Here is an 18317-nt window from a genome sequence, read left to right on the forward strand (position 1 = left end):
TTCCAGATCATTTATGAACAAGTTGAAAAGAATTGGTCTCAATATAGATCCTTGAAGGGACCCGTTGTTTACATCCCTCTGTTGTGAGAACTGACCATGTGTTTCTACTCTCTCCTTTCTATTTTTTAAGCAATTACCGACCCATACGTTTGCTAATGTCTCCAGGAGTTTGTCAGGTATTGCTCTGAGGAATCTGCACCGTTGTCTGGCTTCAGCCGGTTCCTCCTTGCACGTGCACCTCCTCGGCATAGTTCCAAGCGTGGTTCTGGCGAGGCAGAATTTCCATGTGCGCCCAGCAGCCTCGTTGGACGCTCCCTTGTATTGGGCACGATGGGGGTGGAGGCCCGGGGCGGACGCGTCTCCTGTCCCGGCTTTCTTCCCCAGTCCAGGAAAGCCTTCATGAAGCCTTGAGGGGGAGGGACAGCTTCCGGCTACATCCCAAATTTGGGGCTAGTTCTTGTCACCCTTGTGGTCAAGGCAGCCCACTTGTTCCCGGTGAGTAGAAAATGCTGTTGGAGCAAAAGTACAAGGTTGGTCTTGTGATTTTTATAGTCAGTTTGATGCTATAAATTGCCTAAGAAATTAAAAGGCTGTCTATAAATTTTGCAAATACCAACAAAAAGCAGATGGTGCCGTGCGGCGGTTCCTCACGGCTTTTTGTGGTGCTGCAAAACTTCCTGAAGAGGACTGCAGAGTGACAAGAATAATGGGCCCCTCTGTTTGGGACCGACTGCTCGTGTGGCCAGTTCTCAGCGAGAACATTCTGACCCTGTCCTGTCACCTGGCCCCTCCTGCCCAGCTCTGGGCCTGTCTCATAGCCCCGGGCCCTGGGCGCACATTGCACCCTGTGGCGTTAGCCCGGCTCAACACGAGTCCAGTATGTGGGGCACCAGCGAAGGAGCCGTGTGCAAATTGAGAGAAGCCGTCCAGGATTCCTTTCCCTGTCGAGGAGGAGGAGGAGGAAGAGGAGGAGGATGGGGTGCACCTTCCGGGGAGAGGTTGGGCCATCCCAGACCCCTTGCCTTGAAAGAGCCCAAGGGGGGCGTCACCATGCCTCTTCTGGAGCAGAGACCCACACGGTTGATGCCTTGGCCTTAACTGCTGCTGTAGCTCTCTAGTTTGGCAAGAAGATAGAGGAGGGAGATGGTCCCCCCCCCTGTCCTGGGGCAATTGGTGATGGGGTTTATGGCTATGCCCCATGGCAGCTCATCCTATAGCTCCCCCCTCCAAATAAGCAATGGTGCTCAGCGCTCCACTCTAGCTGGACCACCCAACCCCGGCCTCTTCTGTTGCCACGCTCACCTTCCCAGCGGTGGAGGCAGATGCTAAGTTTTCTTGCAGAAAAGCATGAGCCTGGACTTACCACTTAGTCCCATATACAGAAGAGAAACTAATTCTGGCCATGAGTCTGAGGCTGTGAGATGCAAACCCTGGAGGGGCTCCAGTGCCAGAAATTGCTGGGAGCAATTTCCCAGGGAAGGGAAGCGGTGGCAGGGGAGCAATATGCCATTGTTTCAGCTATAAGGTACTCGGGGGAGGGGCGCCCCGGCCCCAAGATTCAGTTCGGATCCCGACTCTGCACTTCGGAAAACGGACTGACTGAGCTCGGCCTGCTTCGGAAACGGCTGCGTTTGACTCGGGTACCGGAAACGAGTCGGGATTTGGAAATCTGAGGCTTTGGCTGTCATGGGAAATGAAAACCACCCCTGCTGTAACTTCTTTCTCTCTCTTTATCCGTATAGGATGCTACCTGCAGGCATAGTAGAACCCGAGGAGGCAATTATGCCTAGCAACTGTCAGAAAAATAGGCGCAGGGGTTGTTTTGCTATTGACTTCGATACATTTTTAAAGGAAACTGCCGATAAACTTTTTATTTCTTGGCTAAATTGGATGAAAATTGCAGGGTTAGTTGTGCCTTCTGAGGGGATCAGCCCTGCCCAACGTCAGATTGACAGCTGCAGGGGGCTTTGTGCAAGAGCGGTGTTGACGTTGTGCTTAGCTCCCTGTGCACTTCGTGCAACATGGTTCTGAAACTCTTGTAAGTGTCACGACGGAGGAAACCTGCAAAATTTCAAAAGGGTCGGTGCAGCGGTTTATGCAGAAGGGGAGCCTTCAAAGTGTCTTGGTGGTGGACTGATTTGCTTCTCCGGGAAAATTGTATGAAAATGGCCCACTTCATAGAGCCACCCCCAGGCAAGAAACCTGCAAAGTGTAAGGACTGGGCCCCCACGTCGCTTCAGAAGCACCCAGAGAAGGTGTGGGAAGAGAGTCAGATGAGGAAGAGGGCGAAGGGGGGGGTGGTCAAAGCCAGGCAGAAACCTCTCCATCCACTGTGGGAATGCCAGATCCTATGGGGGGTGGGAGAGGAGTTGGGAGCAATGGACCCAAGGATCAGACGTGGGGGGGGGGGGGGGAGAAGGACCACTCAAAAGAGGTCCTTAGCGGAAGACCCTCCCTGAGGGTGGGTCTGGAAAAGCCAACTCAGGTTTCATCCTGCTGGTGTGGGGTGTGTGTGTGGGGGGGGCAGTTTTGACGCAACGTCCTAACATAATGCATTCAACAATGAGAATTTCTCGTGGTCTAGTGAGTATTGTGCGGAGCTCACCTGTGAAGCTCCGTATTGCTGGATGTAGATTAGGTCTGTAAACTGAAAAGCTGTTGATTGGGCTGTGATTTGCATAATAAGAGCTACTTATCAAGAGAAGGTAAATACCATGTGTGGCTGTGCAGATGTCTGCAGGCTTTGAATTAGAAGCAATGGAGACTTGGGATGCTTCAACACCAGTTTAAGGTTTCTCTCCCCCACCACCACCAAAAGTGAAACTTGGGGGCACTGGAAGACAATAGAGTCTCTGCATCTTTGAAACCAGAGAGGTCAGATCTGCACCAAGCAGGAAGTGACACTTTGAAAGCGGTTTGAAAACAGTCTCTGGCGTGTGTCCTGGGCCCCAACAGTTGTCACTAGTGTTGTAAACCGTTTTAAAGCAGTAGTGTGGATCCTGGCCATGTCTGCAACGAAGCCGTCGGCTGGGACCGGGTTCCGTTCTGGTTGCTTCAGTACAGCGGGAGGCCTGAGAAATGGTCTGAAGGGGCCTGATTTGGCTCAGGCTTCAGCTGAATCCGGTGCAGGAGGGCATGGTGCTGGCCCCACAGGGTTGGGCTGGTTTGGGCAGCCAGCCCCGCAGCAGAGGTCACGGGCAGGGGCGTGCGGGGCTGGGAGGGGCTTCAAAGTAAACGGCGTCTGTGCTGGATCCTGTGCCTGGATTTAAGGAGGGACGTCGCACGGCCAGAGCGAAGGAGAAAGCTGGGGGATGATTTGGGCACATGGCGTCCCTCAAAGGCCGGAGAGGAGAGGAGAAGGTTGCAGAAGCCTAGAAGGGCGGTGAGCGTGCCGTGCTGAGCCGCCGGGTGTCCTTGTCCGTGGACATGGAGAGAGCGGAGGAGGAGGAGAGCAGGGCTGAGGAGAAGGGGCAGCAGCAGCAGCAGCAACCCCCACGTGGCCCGGCTCAGGGCGCCTGGGCTTGCCTGCCTCGGAGGAGGGCGGCCGGTGGTGCGCCTTGCCCTGGGCTGACTGTTTCCATGCAGAGGTAGCCTCGCCGTTGTGGGAGATCCCAGGCTCAGGTCGGAGGGCGTGGGATGCGGCTGCCGTGCTGATGCTGAGCAGGTCTGGCTCTGGCCGGTGGTTGGAGGGGAGACGCCTTTGTGCTCCTTGGACGAAAAAGGGGGGGGGGACACGATGCACAAGGAGAGGCAGAGGAGGGCTTTGGCTGCCACTAAGAACCAAAGTGTGAAATGGCTCTGGCCGGAGGACACAGTCTCCTGTGCAATGCCCCACCCCAATCTCCAACCCCACCGTGGACCCGGGCAGGAGCATCATGCTGGATTCTGGCCCTTTGGAGCTGGTAGTGCCAGCTGGAGATCCCACTGCAGCCACCAAGGCCACTCGGGCACACAACGAAGCTGGTGGGGGAGCTGGGAGGGCGCTTTCGGGAGGGGGGGGGCGGGAGGGGGGCGGCGGCATTTGGGCCGTGTTCGGAGGTGCTGGTCCAGGCCTGCCCACGTCTCTCTGCTTGTTCTGCTCATGCTGTGTTTTGGTTTCTCCATTCTCGTTGGCCTGCTTCAGCAAAGGCTTGCTTTTTCCCAGAATGCATCGTGATGGTTGTTGTGCTTTGCGCATGCGTGTTGTGTGTGGAGGGGGCCCAGGACACTTGCTGGGGCATTAACTGGGGGGGGGAGCGTGGGCAACGGTTCTGCCTTCCTTCGCAGCCTGCAAGCGGACGTGCCTCCGGAGGGAGATCCCAGCTCCAAGGCCCCTTCTGCCCCGTCCTCCAAGTGCCGCCCCTGCTGGGCGTGTTGGTGCCGCCCGCCCTTTCCCTCCCTCCCCACTAGGCTCCACGACCCCTTTGGCAGTGGCTCCCAAAGGCAGCGCCTTTGGACGAATGCCCCGCCAACCCCATCCCACCCCCGCGCAAGGCAACCCTTTCTCTGAGGAGCTGACCAGGTACTAAACTGCTTCCCCTGCTCACTTTCTCTCTAGCTCTCCCTCTGGCCCGCTTGCTACGACCGAGTTTGCCACGGACACTTGTTTCTCTGAGGATCGTGGCCCCTCTCCCTTCGTAAGAGTCGGAGAACGGCAGCCCGAGTCTGCCCCCCAAAGACGGAGCGGTCCCCAGCTGCCTGCTGCCCCCCCGGAATGGGACGACAGCTTCGACGCCTTTGCAACGAGCAGGCTCAGGCCAGAAGCGCGGAGGGAGCCGTCGGGGGCCCCTCCTGCAGCGGCCGCGGCCGGAGCAAGCCCACCCCAGGCTGCTGCTGCTGAGCTCCTGCTGCAGGGGGACCCGGAGCCCCCAGGCAGCGGCGGAACGACTGGGGGAGGGGAGGAAGCCCCTTCAAGGGGCTCGGATTCGCCGAGCGCCGTCCTGGAGGAGAGAGGCTGCCGGGGTGAGGAGGACCCCAGCGAGTGGATGGAGAGCAGGTCCGGCGACGCTGCAGTGCCAGGGGGGTCGGCCTGGGAGGAAGGCCCCGCCCGAGGCCATCCTGCAGGGGCGGTGGAGTCTGGAGCGGGCGGCCTCCAAGGAGAGCCGGCCAGGAGAGAGCTGGCAGGGCAGCGACCCACCACGGAGAGATGGGAGGCGGTGGCCCTCGGCCGGAGTCCGGAGAGCAGCCCAAGCCTGCGCCCCCCCTCCTTCTCAGAGGACGTCGTCTTCCCAGCGGAGGAGGAAGAGCGGGAGGGCCTGCCTCCAAGCCCACCCAATCGAAGCCGGCTGGGAAGGCCTGGCGGGGGGCCGCTCTCGCTGCTGCGTGAAGATGGCCCAGGCCCTGGTGCTGAAGTGGCGGCCCCCTCCGGGGCTGGGCCGTGTGGCAGGGGCTCAGGGAGCGAGCAGGAGAGGCCCGGCCTGGCGCCCCCGGTCCATGGGGCCACCCAAGCCAGCTGGAACCGAGGCCAGGACGTTGAGGAGGAGAGAGAGGTGACCTTGGAGCCCCAGGGAGGGGCGGGCGAGCACAGGGCAGAGCCCCCCCCTCCAAAGCCCCCACGCAGGTTCACGCCCCTCAGCCTTGAAGCTGAAGCCAACGGGGCTCTGTGGGGCTGGCAGGAGGGGGGGTCAGGGGGCCTCGCGGAGCGCGACACCCAGGTGGGCCCAGCGGCGGCGGCGGAGAGGCTGGTGCGCGGCCCCCCTGCGGAGGAGGCGGGGGCCCCCTCAGCGGTGGCAGTGATAATTGGAGCAGGTGGCGGGGACACCCGGCGGGCCACGGAGGACCTCCAGCCGCCTGCTGAAGATGACGAAGCGGCAGAAGCCGAGGCGCTAACGAGCCCAGGGGCTCCTTCTGGGGATTCGGCGCTTGTGGCTGCCGAGGGGGCCGAGCAGTTCGAGACTTGCCCTTCCGAGCTCTCCACGGGCGGCTCCGGGCTGTCCAGCGCCAAAGAGAATACTGGCTGGCCGGAGGAGGAGGAGGAGGAGGAGGAAGAGGAAGAGCCCAGCCCTGTGCCTCGGCTGACGGAGCCCGCCGGGCCGTGCGGCCTCCCTGAGCCGCCCTGGTTGCAGGCAGCCGAGGGCCCCCCCGCACCCGGGGAGCCTCAGCCCAGCCCTTCGGTGCTCTTCTGGACGGCCTTGGAGGAGCCACACTTGCAGCTGGCCCAGGAACGGCCGGGCCAGCAGGCGCCGCCAGGGGGGCGAGGCCGTGGGGAGGAGCAGGCCGACGGCGGGGGCCCCGCCGGGAGTCCCGCTGGCCAGGCCCCGCCGGCCCCCTCCCCACAGGTCTTGGCGGGGGGGATGCTGCGACAAGGGCAGCAGGAGGGCAGCTCAGCCAGCGGGTCGGAGCTCTCCTCCAGCTGGTCCGACGACAGGGTGGTGGACTACAAGAAGGCCGACTTCTGGCAGGCGGAAAGAGGGGAGCCGGACACGGCCCTGACGCTGGGCAACCCCTTTGCCCCTCGGCCCGCCCCCCCTCTCCAGAGCAACCCCTTCGCCGAGAGTCCTCCGAGCCAGGCTGCCGTCCTCCCGGTCTCCCTGATGGAGGGCCTGAGCTCCCGAGAGCGTCCGGCCGAGGCCGCCCCGCCCGGCCCGTTCTCCGCCCCGCCCTCTGAGCAGGCGCCGGGGGCTCCTTTCCTGCCCGGCTTGCAGCCTTTGGCCTTCTCCACCCCCTCCCTGCAGGCTGTCCTTTGCCCCGAAGCCTTCCCCTTCCCTTCTCCCGTTGTGCCTCCTGCGTCTGGTGGGGGCCCCGTGGGGAGCAGCCCGGCCGTAGCCCAGCCCTCCCTCGCTCTGTGGCAGCCCAGCACGGATGCTGCAGCCCCTTCGGTCTTGCCCGCGGAGCGCCAGCTGGCGGAAGAGGTGCCTCTCCAGCGGATGGCCAGGTGAGCCCAAGGGGGAAGGTGTGTGTGTGCGTGCGTGGTGCAGGTGAGGCCCCCTCCCCCTCCCCCTCTTTTCGGGGGTCTCCCAGGCAGCTCTTCAAAAGCCCTCCGATGGAGTCCCTGCCCTCGAGAGGCAGGCGGGCAGGCAGACAGGCGGGCGGGCTCCTCCTCCCTCGCACGAGATGCTGCATGGCAGAATTGCACCTTCCCGCCGTTGCTTTGAGCTTAGGTTTATTTTTATTTTTCAGGCTGTGACTAAAACCTCCCTTCTCTTCCTAGCAAGACAGACGGGTGCGACAGCGGCGCTCTCTCCTCTCTCCCTGCTTGCTAGCGGAGGGGCCTGGTTCTCGGAGGGGGGGGCACAATTCCACCGCTTTAGCTCCTCAGGGTAGACGTAATCTTTGCTGCCCCACGTGGCGACACCCTGGAGGTTCTGCCCTGGTGAGACGGAAGTGAGGGCGGGGCGGCCCAGGTCCTGCTGCCTTGCAGACGGCTGCCTTGGAGGGTGGGGCCAGGTCCCCCTGAGATGCTGCTCTAACTCTGACTAGGAAGGGATGGGCGGGGCCTTTGACCCCAAGGGTGGGTGCAAGGGTTTGCCCGTCTCCCTGGCAGCTCTGTGGACCCTGGCAAAGCTCCTGGTGCCCCTTGCCTGAGCTGGGGTATAGTAATAGCATTTTGGGGGGAAGGGGGGAACCTGTGGCCCTCTGAATGTGTGATGGACGACAACTCCCATCACCCTGACCTTTGGCCATGCTGGCTGGGGCTGATGGGAGTTGGGAGTCCAAGGATAGCTGGTGGGCTCCGGGTTTCCTGTCCCTGGCTACGGCAGCAAGAAGAAGCCTCGGTCTTCTGAGAGAGGGAGTGTCTTCCTTGGGGGAACTGTGGGCCCAGGGTTGTTCTGGAGGGGGAATGTTGTTTGTGCCTGTTCAGACGTGGCTTTCTCCGGAATAAACTCAGTCTTGGTAAGAATCTCAGATGAGCACCACCTCCTCCTCTTCCTCTCACACCGGAGAGCGAGTCAGAGCCTGCCCTGGCCTTGCCTGCCCTACGTGGACTGTCAGCAGCAGTTCTCCAGGGATTCAGACGAGGGGTCCTTCCTGGCTGTACCTGGATTGAAGCTGTGGCCTGTGGTGGGCGGCCGCTCACCTGCGTTCCCGTCCATGGGGAAACTGCTAAGATCAGGTGCCCCTTTCTCTCCTGGTGGGGAGGGAGGGGTGTTTGCGTGTCCCTGGACTGTGGCTGGGTTGAGATTTCTCCATGAGGTAGATGCACAAGATCTTAACCACCATAGGGCTTGCTTTAATCAGCCCACAATTAAGTACCCTCCTGTAGGTTTGTACCCACCTGCAGGAAACAACCTGGAATCGAATTTCCACTCCCTGCATAAACAAACATTGGGCAGGGAATACAAATAATTTTATCTGGGTTAGTTACTAATAAGTCCTCTGCCCTACGTGCATCCTGAGGGGTTAGAGAGCGGGGAAATGATTATTCCCCTCATCTGTTTGTTGCATTCTCCTGGGGAGCATTCTTCTGCTCCCATTTTAAATCCAATTTCTTTGATGTGATAAAAGTCTCCTTCATAGAATCATAGAATAGTAGAGCTGGAAGGGTCCTCTAAGGCCATCGAGTCCAACCCCCCACTCAATGCAGGAATCCACCTTAAAGCATCCCTGACAGATGGTTGTCCAGCTGCCTCTTGAAGGCCTCTAGTGTGGGAGAGCCCACCACCTCACCAGGCAACTGATTCCATTGTCGTACTGCTCTAACAGTGAGGAAGTTTTTCCTGATGTCCAGCCGGAATCTGGCTTCCTTTAACTTGAGCCCATTATTTCGTGTCCTGCACTCTGGGAGGATCGAGAAGAGATCCTGGCCCTCCTCTGTGTGACAACCTTTCAAGTATTTGAGGAGTGCTATCCTGTCTCCCCTCCATCTTCCCTTCTCCAGGCTAAACATGCCCAGTTCTTTCAGTCCCTCCTCAGGGCTTTGTTTCCAGACGTGACCTTCTCTGTCCTTTCTATCTCTCTCTCTCCCCTTTGGAGTGATGGTCCTCCCACCCCCACCCCCCACCCCCCATGATGCTGAGGGCTCATGGACTGAGACGTACCACTTTCTGAAGAACTTCAGCTTTTGATGGCATTCAAGGACATGGCAAACCCTAGATATTTGCAGATGGGCCACCTTCAGAGGGAGAACGCTCATGATGATTAAGCAGATGGGTTGAAATTGTATCATAGGTTTACCGCTATGTATACCAAAAAAAAAAAAAAAAAAGGAATAGGCATTTTCTAGCCAAAGCTGAGCGCATACTTCTTACGTCCGTATTCTTTCTGCTACTCCCAGTTTCAACATAAAAGTGTGTGCGTGTGTCTACTCATTGTCTTCCCATTGAGATCATTGAAAGCTGCTGGGTGAGTACTGTCCCTGAGTGATTTCAAGTGCAACACACAAGTGTGTGTGTGTGTGGTTATTCTGTCAACTAGGTGTGGCGTGTAAACTGCATGCACTTTTGGTGAGGTGTAATTCGCCTGCATTCAGTCATGATCTTGTTCTGTCCTCCTCGAAGGATCCAGTCCAACTGTCCAGCCCTTCCCTTTGCGGTGATGTGAAAGCTTTTCATACCTGTGTCTCAGGACCAGGTGTGAATAGTTGGATTGCAAATTGATGTTGACCTCTCACTCCCGTGTTTTATCCATCCATCTGATTTTAAGCTGTCCAAGATGATTGAATTCCAGGTGGGAAGAACAGCACAAAATCCTGGGAGACCCTTCTGTGTGTATTGTACAGAGCCATCAGTTAACACTATGCACCCCCTTCTGGGATGTAACACTTCTCTAAACTTCAGCAGGCATTTTTCGAAAGATTAAAATACGTGCAGAATAATACAGCTTTTTAGTGTTCAAAGTGCTTTGCAGACATTCTCGGCAACCTTTACAACAGGCCTGTGCAGTAGGCCATTGCCAGGATCCCCACATCACAGATACAGGGGCACAGAGAAGGGCTTGGGTGGGCAGGCCTACTTAATTGGGTTGCACATAAGAGTCCAGAGTACGGGTGGTGGTTGAATCAGGGCTTGCCACGTGCGATCCCGCAGGCTGTTTGGGTGCCTCTGTGGCTCCTGCCTCTTGTCCCGGCCCTCTGCTGAAGCGTTAGGAAGGTGGACAGGTTCTTCGTGGCTCTTGATGAGGGAGCAATTGTGGCCAGGCAGAAATAGATCCACTGATGCTCTCTCTTAAGGAGGGAGGCGTCTGAATGAAGCTGCAGTTATTCACTGGCTGTGAACGGGAGATCAAAATGGTTAGAGTGAGGTTCCTGTAGTTGGTCCAAGCATCCAGCTAAGAGTTGTTCCCAACCTGGCTCTCAGGTGAGGGCTGGAAATGAAAGTGTCTCTTGTCAATATGGGACCTGCAGTGGCAGAGCTGGACCACGTTGCCAGTTCGCTGTGCCTGACTTGTGTCTGGTGGTTCTCATTTATTTTGAAGATGGGCTCCTTTGGCCGGCTTCTTTCCAAGGACAGAAAAGCGGTGTTTGGATCCGCCTTAAGAGAATCTATCTTAAGAGTTCAGGGCTCACTGTTTCAGTCCTAAGTGATGGAATCCCACCTACTCCTCCTGTGATCAGTCCGTGTCTATTTTTGCTAAAATTCCACCTAAATTCCTCCACTTTGTACCATTCGCCTGCAACAGTCTTTGCTTTGTATTCGGTTAAGTCAATTTAATTAACTGCTATATTTCATGGTTTATTGCAAAAATAATGGGTTGGATTATGGTGGCTTTCAGAGGTCAAAGGCAATCCTGGTCTGGGGTCCTTGTTGCCATAACAGTGGAATCGCAGGCTTTTGTGTGACGTGCTTTATATTAGAGGGCCCAAGGCAGGGGGAAAACGGGTGGGTGGGTGGGTCAGTGCTGGAAAACTGGCCCTACTGCAGACTCTCTCCAGGATAAATGCCCTGGATTGGCCTGCTCCCTGCCTTCTCTGGATTGGCCCAGGAAGGTCTTTCCCCTTTGGGCTTCCTGGCTCTGGGATGTTCTTGTTTCTGAAGAGGCTCAGGCTGAAATATTTGTTAGTTAAAACTGGTGCTTTAGATGGAGTCTAAAAATGCAGCAGTGCTGCAGACCGGTAGATGACGCTGGCAGGCACAAAAGCTCTTTGTGTGCAGAAAATGTTGGATTTTGGTCACATGTTATTTTGACCCCTTTCCTTACTAGGGTAACATCAAGACAGGGGGTTGTGGGTCTTGGCAGACGCCGCTTCCGCAGTGGGGAAGGTGGGAGCTGCCACAGCGAGGGTCTCAAATGCTCCCCACATGCACGGGGTTGTGCTCGCCCAAGGAGGCCGCTCCTACGAGTCAAGGAGGAGGCCCAGGTTGCTGTGTGAACTGGCCCTTGGCTCCTGGGAAGAGCCTCCTTGTGCCTGGGGGGTGGCGGGTGGGGGAAAGGACTCAGGCCATGCAGTCCTCTTCTGCCTCTCTTGTTGACTGTGGGGGCTGCCGTGTTCTCCGTTTGCCCACCCTTCCTCTCCGAGGCCACCTTCCACTCTGTAACTCCCCAAACGTGGTGATGAACTTGGGCTTTGTTTATGGACAACGCTTCTCTGCCGCCCAGTAGCCAAGGCTCTTCAGGTGGCTCGCAAAAGATCATTAACACTAAAAACAACCCAAAGCCTAAGCAACGAATAGCAGCAGCAGCAGAACGCTGAGCAGCGGAGGGAAAAGACCAGCCGTGTCAGCCTGCCCCGCTAGCGTTCCCCGCCTGCACAAACTGCGCTTAACACCTTCAGGGGTTAGAAGTGTAGAATTTGGGAGGATTAAAGAAGAAGAAGTGCTGCACCTGGTGCTGAGAAAGGATTCCGGGAGGTGCTGCTGCTGCTGCTGCTGCTGCTGTGGGTGGGGTGGGGTGGGGTGAGGGGGCCCCTTGCGGAGGCGTCCCACAACACCCGGGATTGTGCAGAGGAGGACCTGGAGACGCTCCGCCAGGTTTTTCCTTGGCTTCTTTTCGCAGTGTTTGTTTACATTGTTTACTGGCTGCTCTTCAGCAGTCGCCCTCGCAGCCACTTGCAACAATACAAGTCAATAGAATGAAAAAACAGCGCAGAGAAATAAAAATCCCAGCATAAAAACCAAGCGAAAAGGCAGTGAAGACGGTGGCCCCCTGGGAGCTCCCCACCCACCTTACTTCAGGGAGGTGGGGGGGCATCTGGGTCAGGACTCGGAGGCCGACCTTAATGTCAGGACAGACCTTTCGGTGCCCTCTGACAACCGTCCTTCTCCATTGTGCCCAGAAAGGGGCTGGAAGCCCCCGGAGCCGTTGCCAAGATAGCAAGGCTTGTTCTTCCCATCTAGGCCCAAGGGGAGCAAACTAGGTTGCCCAGCTTCCGGGGGCCCACAATGCATTTGGTTCACACTTGAAAGGGCCGCAAGGCTCTGTAGTTTTTTGGGGCTATGGACTTCTCCCAGCCTGCCCTTCTGGAAGTTAGCTAAGATTAATTTGGGCTCCGTGGAGGTTTGCAGAAAGTTTACTGGAATTGCCAGCAGATGGTGCCGTTGCTATGCAGATCTCGTCTGCACGGCTTCGGTGAAAAGACCCCCCCCCAAAAAAATCTGCTTTATTGGGTGGGTGGAGGCACCCCTTAGCCAGCGTCCAGCCTTAGAGGAGTTTTGTCTTTATCTGGTTTGGCTTGTGGGAGCTAGGGGTGCGTGCAGCCCCTTTCCTGCACAGAATAAATGGAGTTCAAACGGCCTTGCTCTTCTAAGGAGGCCATCTTCTGTCTGTCAAAGCAATGCTCACCCCACCCCACCCCAAATATATGAATTGCAACCAGTCTTCTTCTCTTCAAATACTTCAAAGGTTGTCACACAGAGGAGGGCCAGGATCTCTTCTCGATCCTCCCAGAGTGCAGGACAGGGAATAATGGGCTCAAGTTAAAGGAAGCCAGATTCCGGCTGGACATCAGGAAAAACTTCCTGACTGTTTGAGCAGTACGACAATGGAAACAGTTACCTAGGGAGGTTGTGGGCTCTCCCACACTAGAGGCCTTCAAGAGGCAGCTGGACCACCCTCTGTCAGGGATGCTTTAGGGTGGATTCCTGCATTGAGCAGGGGGTTGGACTCGATGGCCTTGTAGGCCCCTTCCAACTCTGCTATTCTATGACTCTATGATTCTAAGTTGTTCATAAATCAGCCTTCCTCAACCTGGGGCGCTCCAGATGTGTTGGACTACATCTCCCAGAATGACCCAGCTGGCTGGGTCATTCTGGGAGATGTAGTCCAACACATCTGGAGCGCCCCAGGTTGAGGAAGGCTGTCATAAATGATCTGGAGTTGCGGGGTGAGCAGTGAGGAGGCCAACTTGGCAGATGGCACCCAATGACTCAAGGAAGGTGACAGCCCCTGTGGATTGCAAAGAGTCCTCAAAAGGATTTCCCCGGACGGAGAGAGTGAGCAGCAGCGGGGCAAGTAACCCTAACTTCACATGCATCTTCTGGTTGGCCAGATATCAGGAAAGGGAACATGGGGTCGTGGTGGATCACTTGGTGAACACATCAACTCCTTGTACGGATTCCTTGCTGCAGTCGTTAGGAAAGGGGCTCTGCTGTAGTTTCGTTCGGAGATGTAAATGCTCTTAATGCAGGCTGGGTGGGGCCCTCTCCTCTGGTCCGGCTTCCCCTTGATTGTGTCCACGAGTGGGTTTTCAAACCTTGCCAAAGACCCTTGCCCACCCACTCCACAAGTGGGAAACGAGGCCTCTGCCGTGGCATTGACCCACTGCTGGTTATCTGGTGGCATTTTGGATTAACTTCTAAGAGTTTGAGCGGGTTCTGAACCTGCATAAGTATTGGTCTTTTCCGAAAAGGGTAACTTCCCTCCTTCCCTTTCAAGTAAGTGTATTTACTTACTTATACAGTTGTGTGAAAAAGAAAGTACACCCTCTTGGAATTGTATGATTTTACATATCAGGGCATAGTAGCAATCATCTGTTCCTTAGCAGGTCTAAAAATTAGGTAAATACAACCTCAGATGAACAACAACACATGACCTATTACACCGTGTCATGATTTATTTAACAGAAATAAAGCCAAAATGGAGAAGCCACGTGTGAAAAAGTAAGTACACCTTATGATTCAATAGCTTGTAGAACCACCTTTAGCAGCAATAATTTGAAGTAATCGTTTTCTGTATGACTTTATCAGTCTCTCACATCGTTGTGGAGGAATTTTGAGGGCATTTGTTTATGCACAGCTCTCTTAAGGTCCCGCCACAGCATTTCAATCGGGTTGAGGTCTGGACTTTGACTGGGCCATTGCAACACCTTGATTCTTTTATTTTTCAGCCATTTTGTTGTAGATTTGCTGGTGTGCTTGGGATCGTTGTCCTGTTGCATGACCCAATTTCGGCCAAGCTTTAGCTGTTGGACAGATGGCCTCACATTTGACTCTAGAATACTTTGGTATACAGAGGAGTTCATTGTCGACTCAATGACTGCAAGGTTCCCAGGTCCTGTGGCTGCAAAACAAGCCTAAATCATCATCCCACCGTGTTTGTGCTGATATGTTGTGTTTGGTTTTCGTCAAACGTGGCGTGTGCATTATGGCCAAACTTCTCTACTTTGGTCTCGTCTGTCCAAAGGACATTGTTCCAGAAGTCTTGTGGTTTGTTCAGATGCAACTTTGCAAACCTAAGCTGTGCTGCCACGTTCATTTTAGAGAGAAGAGGCTTTCTCCTGGCAACCCTTCCAAACAAACCATACTTGTTCAGTCTTTTTCTAATTGTACTGTCATGAACTTTAACATCTAACATGCTCACTGAGGCCTGTAGAGTCTGAGATGTAACTCTTGGGTTTTTTTCAATTTCTCTGAGCATTGCACGGTCTGACCTTGGGGTGATTTTGCTGGAACGTCCTCTCCTGGGAAGATTGGCAACTGTCTTGAATGTTTTCCTCTTTTGAATCATCTTTCTCACTGTAGAATGATGGACTTTAAATTGTTTGGAAATGGCCTTACAACCCTTCCCAGATTGATGGGCAGCAGCAATTGCTTCTCTAAGATCATTGCTGATGTCTTTCCTCCTTGGCATTGTGTTAAGACACACCTGGATGCTCCAGACCAGCAAACTGAAAAAAAACTTTGGCTTTTATAGAGGTGGTCATACTTGCTGATGATCAATTAATCACGGGTTTTTGATTAGCAGCACTTGTCTGCTACTTAGCATCTTAATTCCTATAGAAGCAGTAAGGGTGTGCTTACCTTTTCACACATGGCTTCTCCATTTTGGCTTTATTTCTGTTAAATAAATCATGACACGGTGTAATATGTCATGTGTTGTTGTTCATCTGAGGTTGTATTTACCTAATCTTTAGACCTGCTAAGGAACAGATGATTGCTACTATGTCCTGATATGTAAAATCATACAATTCCAAGAGGGTGTACTTCCTTTTTCACACGACTGTATTTCGATACTGCCCAATAGCTACAGCTGTCTGGGTGATTCACAAAGCAAAACTTAAAACAATAAAATACGATACAGAATAAAGCCAAAGTGAAGCAGTGCAAAGACCTAAAAGCATAATGCAATTTTAAAAACTGAAGTCTGGGGGAATAAGCGTGGAGGTGAGGAAACCTTTCTGCAGCCCTCGATGCCGGAGGGGGATGCAAGGAGCCTGTTCTTTTCCATCGCCTCTGTCTAATGGTGGCCCAGTGGCAGAGCGGAAACTGACAAGAGAATGGCTATGGGTGGAGGATGAATGGCTTCACGCTTGGGGGCCCAGTGGTTCCAGGGGAGGTTCTGGCCTGGGCTGCAAGCCCCCTTACTTTGGGGGGAAATTAAGGCTCGGTTTTAGATCATGCGTAATGATGATTATTTCCCTGCATAGGGTGTCCAGATCTTTTGCAGTGTGCAGAGTGAGAGTAGATTAAGCATCGAGAGAGTGCTTGATCAGGAAGTTTTGGGGGCTGTGGGGGCAGGGAAGCAAAAGAGGCGGGCGCCCAGCTCCATGGTAGAGCACCTGCCTCGCACGCAGGAGGCCCCAGGTGCCACTAAACGGATCTCTTTAGTCAACATCCAACCCCTCATTGCCTTGCCTCAACTCTGTGTTTACAAAGGAAGTGCTGTTTTCATAGGCACACTTTTCCAGACAGGTATTGAGCTGCCTAGCAGGGCTGGTGAGGGTTGCTGCGGCCAGATTCGCCGGCATTTCCTCCTAGTGGAAGTCGCACAGGTGAATTAGGCCGTGCTGCATTTGCAGGTGATTGGCTTGCCTCTGCTGTAGGCGAGAAACAAGGTGTGTGCCACCTTGGCGGCTGTAATCTTGAAGAAGGGTGTGTGGTTAATTCTTGCCTGCAGGACTTCAGATAAAGATGCAAAATGGGCCAATAAGTGGCCTGACACAGTTTTGTCAGGGATGTTGAGATAACGATTGTGAAGCACTTTGAACATTTTAGAGTGCTATATAAGGACTAAATATTAAGTCCCTTCATGACTTTTGAGTACCCATCTTGGTGACTCTCTTGGCACAGAGAGGTCTTTTTGATAGGGTTGAATGGAAGAGTTCAGGTGTAATCTAGGCCTTACTTTTAAGAATCCCTTTGGTGGTCAGCTTCTGTCCTCTACAAAACACCCCTGGAGGTGGATCCCCTGAACTTGTCAATGCATGGCGTTCAGTAGAGTCTACCTTGATCATCCTTGCTGGACGTTACCTGCCTCTCCAACAGCTGTCAGGTCCGTTCCCCCCCCCCAAGCCCAGGGTGCCCCTCCCTGTTCAGCTATGTGCTTCTTCATCGTGGTCTCTATACATCACATGTATGGGGCTCTGCGTCTGTGCAGAACTCGTATCGGTGAATGCATAGATGACCACTCGAAGAGCTTCAGTTACAGGTAAGCAACCTGACTTTCTCCTTTCTGTCTGGTCTGGAAAATTAGAGGCTGGTTAGTTCAACATCTGTTCCAGGCAAATTGATTGAAAGCATTATTAAAGATAAAATTAGTAAGCATTTAGGAGGACAAGTCTTTCTGAAAAAGAATCAACATGGCTTCCGCAAAGGTAAGTCCTGTCTCACTAATCTTTTAGAGTTCTTTGAGAATGTCAGTAAATATGTAGACAGGGGTGATCCAGTGGACATTGTTTACTTGGACTTCCCAAAGGCTTTTGACAAAGCCCCTCCCCAAAGACTCCTGAGCAATCATGGAATAAGAGGAGAGGTCCTCTTATGGATCAGTAACTGGTTAAAGAACAGAAAGCAGAGAGGAATAAATGCTAAATTCTCCCAATGGAGGGAAGTAAATAGAGGGGTCCCACAGGGATCTGTATTGGGACCAGTGCTTTTAAACGTGTTCATAAGTGATCTGAAATGAGCAGTGAAGTGGCCAAGTTTGCCATGACACCAAATTATTTAGGGTGGTTAAAACAAACAGGGATTGTGAGGAGCTCCAAAGGGATCTCTCTCCAAGCTGGGAGCGCGGGCGTCCAAATGGCAGATGCCGTTCAATGGAAGCAAGTGTAAGGTGATGCGCGTTGGAGCAACCCCCCCCCCCCACTTCAAGTATAACCTAATGGGATGGACAGCTCAATGAAAAGGTCCACCCAGTGTGCGGCTGCTGTCAAGAAGGCAAACTCCATATTAGGCATTATAAGAAAAGGAATCAAGAATACAACTGCCAGTATCATACTGCCCTTATAGAAATCTATGGAGCGACCACACTTAGAATGCTGTGTACGGTTTGGGTCACCAGTGGGAAGAGAAGCTCTAAGTAAACTTGTGTTTTGGTTGGGAGAGGCAGGGCCCCTCTTTAAAGAAGGTGGAGATCTTGCAGAGCAGGCCAAGACCTTTTCTTGGGTGAGAGCAGGAGGGAAGTCTGGGGCCAGTTTTGCTTGGAAGAGGTCACCTCCTCCTCGCCTTTGTGATGGATATCCAGATTTTCTTGGTTCCATAGAGCCTATGGGCATGTCTACACAAGGGCTTATCCTGGGGATTGCCCCGGGATCATGCCTGTGTGTCCACATGACGCACAGGGGTTCCCTCCCTTTCCCCAGGATAACCAGGACGGCTTTAATCCTGACTTTTCCTGCAGTCATGGAATCATCCCGAGACCGCGGGGCATGTGGGGGCAGCTGTCCCAGTTCCTCGTGAGTAAACGCGAGGAGCCAGGAACTGGGCATGGGGCACGGAGCTCTTCAGGAACTTTGTGCCCGTCGGGGTGAGTCGGGGGAGCAGGATCTTTTTTTAAAAAAAAAATCCCTTACCTTTCCGATGGAGCGCTCGTGCACACATCTTCAATAGGGAAAAAAATCAAAATGGCGGGCGCGACGTTGCGCGCTGTGTGTGGACTGAGGGGGAGGATCTCGCGATCACCACATCGTGAGATCCTCCCCAGGTCTCGACATGCCCTATGTGTTTCTGGGGCTTATAACTTCATTAGTGGCTTCTCTGCTGGGTAGACAGAAATGGTGGCCTCACACCTTTATTAGGACTTCT

General features: G+C 54.3%; 1 protein-coding gene across 1 annotated transcript in view; it reads left to right on the top strand.

Annotated features, from left to right (window-relative positions):
- The window catches only part of RAB11FIP5 (RAB11 family interacting protein 5), a 72634-nt gene that overhangs the window by 52238 nt on the left and 2079 nt on the right, over positions 1-18317 (top strand). Inside the window, exon 8 of the mRNA XM_063136055.1 lies at positions 4538-6853. Within this exon, the coding sequence (XP_062992125.1) occupies positions 4538-6853 (2316 nt within the window). The remainder of the gene's footprint in view (positions 1-4537; positions 6854-18317) is intronic.

The sequence above is a fragment of the Elgaria multicarinata genome, chromosome 10, assembly GCF_023053635.1.
Source record: "Elgaria multicarinata webbii isolate HBS135686 ecotype San Diego chromosome 10, rElgMul1.1.pri, whole genome shotgun sequence".
NCBI lineage: Eukaryota > Metazoa > Chordata > Lepidosauria > Squamata > Anguidae > Elgaria > Elgaria multicarinata.